Raw genomic sequence first — 5,818 nt, forward strand, 5'->3', positions numbered from 1 at the left:
TATGCAAACAAAACAAAAAAATGTAATTAATTTTTTTTCAAAATAAAAAATGAAGTACAATCAGCACTTCTACATTTCCAAAAGAAACAGAATCTTATGAGTGGCAATGAACTCAGTCAATCAGGATGAAAAGATCTTATAAAGCTCCGAGTGGGCAGAAGGGTGGCAAATGAGTGCATAAATTATACATGAGTTATCAGTCACAGTGAAAGAGGGGGGAGTAGGGTTACTATACATGGCTCCTTGCAGATGAATGCAGAGGCTGCTTCTGACAGCAGAAGGAGCAGCCAATTGATGGAATCATGACATGACATTCCCATGACAAGAAAAGGAGCACCACCTACTCAATTCAAGATTTGATGGACGTTTAATAAAGCAGAAACCATCAGGATCAAAAGACAATTACCATCAGGAGGGCTCAGGAAAAAAGGGAGGGATTCTGCAGAAGTAGAATAGGAAAGAATGCAGTAAAGAACATCCCGCTTGGAAGCAGCCAGAGTAAAGGTGAGGAGCAAGGATTATAGCACAAAAGAGTTTTGAACTAGCAGTGATGATGGTGGTGGTCGTGGTTGTGGTTGTGAAGAGGGCTGTTTGGGATATAGCCACAGCACTATGCTGATTCCTAGCTGATACCAGCATTAGTGGTAGTCAGCAATCCTCGTGCTGGACTGGCAAGGATCATGGAAAAGCTGGAGCAGCCAGGAACTTGTTCATTAAATAGCTTATCAACTCTTTATCCTGCATTATCTGTTTCAGGCATTGTGTTGGGCAGATACACTAACAAGTACCTATCATATGTCTAACTTAGCAACAGGTCCAGGAGTACTAAGATTACTATACCACGATTCCTACTCTTCAAGGAACCAAGATGAACTTGAGTAGCAGATACAAGAACCAATAACTATGGCAATGTGGTAATGATCGGGGAAGAAACAGAAACTGTTATCTGATAGTGTGATCATTTTGCTGGTGCTATAAAAGATCTCAAGACCCATATGGACAAAAGAAGTGACTCCCAAAGATTCCTATCATGATCCGTGGAATGGGTGCACCCATACACATACATACACAAAATTAACAAAGGCGAAAATCTTTCAAATGTGTTTTAGTTCCAATGGTTTATTCAAACTGGGAGCCTCTAGTCCTCCAAGATATCACAGAAAAAAAATGTGAAGTTATAGGGGGAGAATCCTTTTGCTGTTATTCGGAAAAATCCAAGATTACTCAGAGGGCATGAGATTCCGATTTTGAACTTTTGGGGTGAGAACAGTGCCTACAGCAATCTCTATTCGATCAACTGAGTTACACTACCATTTTCAGTTTGTTGCTAGTGCAAACATTTCACTGGTGAGAACCAACATGACGCAAGAGAAAAGGCCCTGAAGTTTCAAACCGGAACATGCTATTTTAATCACTCCACGTTGACACAACTTGGCCTTTGCATCTTCATGTAATGCTATTATGGTGCGCATCCTGTGTTACTTAAAAGCCAAATGACCATCTATGGGTGTTTGGTTTTTGGTTGGTTTGTTTGTTTGTTTGACAAAAGGATGTTCAAATGTGAAATGAAGAGCCGTAGCCTGGAATGTTTAATTATCCATGCTTTGCCTTTTTTTCTTGAAAATTGTGTGAATTCCAAACACCTTGCAAAGTAGACTTCATGTTTTGAGACCTGATCCAGAGTTCATGAAGAAAAGTACTTCAGGGCTGGCGAGATGGCTCAGCCGTTAGGAGCGCTGACTGTTCCAGAGGTCCTGAGTTCAATTCCCAGCAACCTCATGGTTGGCTCACAACCATCTGAAATGGGATCCGATGCCCTCTTCTGATGTGTCTGAAAAACAGCTACAGTGTAGTCATATAAATGAAATAAATTTTAAAAAAATTAAGTTACTTCAAATAAGTGAGCAAACTGAAGTGTTGTGACAGGCACTTGTGCTCCAGGGAAGGTTGTATGGGCTAGATGTCAGGTGGAATCCATTTTAAGATACACACGTAAAGATGCCTGCGGTGATCTAGGGTCCTCCAGGAAAGCCAATACTTGGAAAGTCTTCTAACAGACATCATTACCTTTTTTAACTATTGAAGGTGCAGCACACAGGCTGCAAGTCACTTCCATGAGTCAACCTACCTTTCCCAGTTTCCATCTAGTCTTTGCCCTCTGCCATTGTCCCAGGAACTACAAACTTATCCAAACTACAATCTGGCTATTGCAGAAATATACAAAGCTGGCTTACACAGCAGGATGGTCTCACCCTTTTTCCCCCTCCCACAGTTTCAGTCTTTAACAGGCACCAACGTAGCCACACCCCCTCCCCGATCCTACCAATCAACTGGGAGGTCCACCATCCCTGCCGGCCAATTCCCTTCACAGTGCTTCTGCAAGTCCCGCCCACTCACAGAGCTACAGGGAGCTGTCCCTCTACACTTGCTGTATACGGCCCCCCACGCCCCTCCTCGCCGCACTGGCGACAGTGCCACCGGTCCTTCCGTCCTGGAGAAGAGGTCTGCAGTCACGCAAGGCCCGGGACCTCTCGAGCGATTCTAGGCAACCGCCTGCAAGAGGAAAGGGAAAAGCCACCCAGAGCGCCAGGCCTTCTGACCCCGGAAGTGGTTCTCCACTGTACAGTGGATAGGGGCGGGCCCAGCCGCAGGTCTAGCCCGGCATGCCCCGGGCTTCCGGTGACCTCTGGCCCTTTTCTGTCGTCCGCTCCTGCTGCTTAGCGTGCTCGCTCGCGCGTTGCTTTCCCTCCACGCTCCCGGCTTCCTCCCCACGCTGCCCGGTGACCGTGGCGCCCGCGACCGGCGCGGCGGCGGCGGAGGACAGTCGTCATGGCCGCCTCTAAGCCCATAGAGGCGGCGATGGCGGCGGCTGCTGCGCCCGGTTCTGGAAATGGAGTGGGCGGTGGCGGTGGGACTGCGGGCCCCGGCTCGGGCGCGGGGACCCTGCCGCGATGGCACGTGGCGCTGGCCATCGGGGCGCCCCTGTTGCTGGGTGCCGGGGCTATGTACCTGTGGAGCCGAAGGCGGAGGCGCCGGGAAGCGGGAGGCCGGGGCGACGCCAGCGGCCTGAAGCGCAACAGTGAACGGAAGACCCCCGAGGGCAGGGCCAGTCCGGCCCTGGGCAGTGGCCACCACGACGGTTCTGGAGACTCCCTGGAAATGGTGAGAAGCCGCCCGGGCCGTAGAGGTGAAAACGAGCGGATGCAGCTTTTCCTTGACCCGTTGTGCGGGTGAGGGGCCCTCCCACCGGTCGGAAACTGCCGAGTGGCCGCAGAGGACTTTTCTGATCGCAGAGTCGTTTCTGATTGCCTTTATAGGGAATGGAATAGCAGCTCCAGGCTGGCTAGCGTAGAGACGTTCTTTGACAATTTCCTTTGGGATCCAACAGAATACTTTGCCTTTCTTCTAAGTGACACAGCATTTATCCCTAGCATGTAGGTATGGGAAACATGCACAAATATAGTAATTCCATGTAAGCGAAGAAAGGCAAATTTCCCGGAACGATTGGAGTTGCACTGTGAGTTGTTATTGTGTTTCCCAAGACCAGAACTTTGCTAAGAACCTTTTAATAACAAGCCATTTTTCTTTCGGAGTTTCTTTCTCTGTCTCTGTCTGTCTCTGTCTGTCTGTTTCTCTCTCTCTCTCTCTCTCTCTCTCTCTCTCTCTCTCGTGTGTGTGTGTGTTTGGGGAGGGAGATTAGCAACTATTACAAAGTTCAAAAAAATCATTAGGTAGCTTTGTGTATAGGAAATAGTTCAATTTTTAAGGAACTGCGCCTCCCACCCCCGCTGCACATCTTAAAATGTTCTATTTCACCTGGACATATACACGTGTCCAAGCCTGATAAAGAGTCTCTGGTGTTATAACAAGCATTGAAGTGATGAACTACTCTATCGGATCTGGTGGTCAGACTATTAAATCTTTTTGACAAGTTTGACAGCTGTGTTCTGGAGAATTGGCATGGACTGAGATTGAGTGAGATAAGGGACTTTATCTAGGTCAGGAATTCTGTGGTGGTATTACCAGAGTAAACCGAGTTCAGAGAAACTTACAGGTAAATAACTCCCAGGTATATGCACGAGTAAATTCTTTATACACACCCGCATTCTATGTGCACTTAATATTCACGAGGAAAACTGTACAGTTAAATGAATGGCAGGCATTTTCATCCCATTCAGCCTGAAGACACGTTGTTCTTTTCCTAAATAGCTTCGAGGTTCTGGTATGTGACTCCAGGGATAGTGCTTACTGTGTGTGAGTCACTGTGCTAGCCAGCAGGAAGGCTGTTTGTTCTCCTATGGGGAAATTAAACAGCCAGTTTCTAACCAGAACTTACAATGTTGGAGGGAACCATGATCTTTGAGAGCTGAGGAGATGCCATTCTACACTCTCCTGTCCAGCATGTTATTTTGGTAACCTCAGTTTATGTCATTGTCATCCTGGTAGGCTAAGAGGATTAAATATTTGGTCCCTTCTATTTCATCCAGCACTAAAATGTTAAACCAAAGTTTTTAGGATGAAAGCCCGGTACTGGCAGCCCCAGCAAACTATGATGAGCAACCACACTCCAAGAAGCCCTTTACAGAGATAAATAATGGCAAAAAGCAAAGACTTGTTTAGTGTTGCCATACTGGAAAGAGGGGTGGCTAGTTGGTTCCAGTAACTTCCAAGTTTTTAGGTTACTCACCAGACCTTTAAGGTTTAAATGATGGGAGAATCTGGGCAAGAGGTATGGGAAATTAAGCAGCTCTGGTCGAGAAGTGGTATGGCAGTTCCGAGGGCTGGTGAGGGCTGAATGAAGGGTTCCTAAGGGGGTTAGTCTGGTCCCTATAAGACAATTGCGTATGTCCCAGGGCATGGACTCAACATCCAGGATAATTACCCTCGTCTGAGCGGTGCTCTGGAATCCAAGGTGACTCGAGGAAAAGGTTAAGGACAATGACTTAACCTCTGCGTTTAGTTGAGCTGAAGGGGACAGAATGCAGAGATGTTATGCTCTTGTCCTACTTTCAGTCATCTATGGGCCAGAGTGAGATTTTAAGGGCATTTTTAGCAAAGCAACCTGTAAGTGCCTGTTTAAGAAATGGTGTGGTTGTGAGTGCCCGTGAAGGTGGTTGTCAAGAGCATTCTTTGACTCAGTTATTGTTTCCATAGATGTGAAATTTTGTACATGTGAAAATTTCATATCTAAAGTTTCTATTTCATTTTAATCTGGAATAGTAGATAAGTAAACATTACATAAAAGTTCTTAAGTTCTATAGTAATCGTAAATTAAGAATAAGGGGAGCTGGCCTGGAGAGGTGTCTTGACAGTTAAAGAATGCATGCTGCTCTTGCAGAGAACATGAGCTTGTTCCCAGGACCTTGTCTGATAGCTCACGCTTGTAATTCCAGCTTCAGGAGGATCCAGGACCTCCAGTGTTCAAGAACACCCTCACTTGGTTGCACATAAGCACGTGTATGCATTTGCACATATATAACACAGAAATAACTAGTAAATTCCCTTTTTAGTATTGCAACATTGTCTGCAGCAGTGCTAATTATTTTAATATTTATAAGTGGCTTCTAGTTTTCTATAAAGAATAATTTTGATTGGCATGACTTCTGTTGAATTCTCTGCTTTAAAATGATTATTATATTTGTCCCAAAATAAAACTGAGCAAAACACTTGAACATGCCATTTTTTTTTAACCTCACCATGTAGAATTTAGGAATATGTTCCTGAAATCTTACTTGGAATTACTAAATTATTGTTTAGCAAGGCAATATTAAAAAATCTTTATTTTCTAGTGGAAATTATATCTTTTTTTTTTTTTTTT

The 5,818-nt window shown here is 45.3% G+C and overlaps 1 protein-coding gene across 1 annotated transcript in view; it reads left to right on the forward strand.

Moving 5' to 3' along the window:
- The first annotated feature begins 2,431 nt into the window (after positions 1-2,431).
- Positions 2,432-5,818, forward strand: part of Tomm70 (translocase of outer mitochondrial membrane 70) — a 33,694-nt gene continuing 30,307 nt past the window's right edge. The window contains exon 1 of the mRNA XM_021184847.2: positions 2,432-3,162. Coding sequence (XP_021040506.1) covers positions 2,830-3,162 — 333 coding nt within the window. The 5' untranslated portion in view covers positions 2,432-2,829. The remainder of the gene's footprint in view (positions 3,163-5,818) is intronic.

Source organism: Mus caroli, chromosome 16 (assembly GCF_900094665.2).
Source record: "Mus caroli chromosome 16, CAROLI_EIJ_v1.1, whole genome shotgun sequence".
In the NCBI taxonomy this organism is placed as follows: Eukaryota; Metazoa; Chordata; class Mammalia; order Rodentia; family Muridae; genus Mus; species Mus caroli.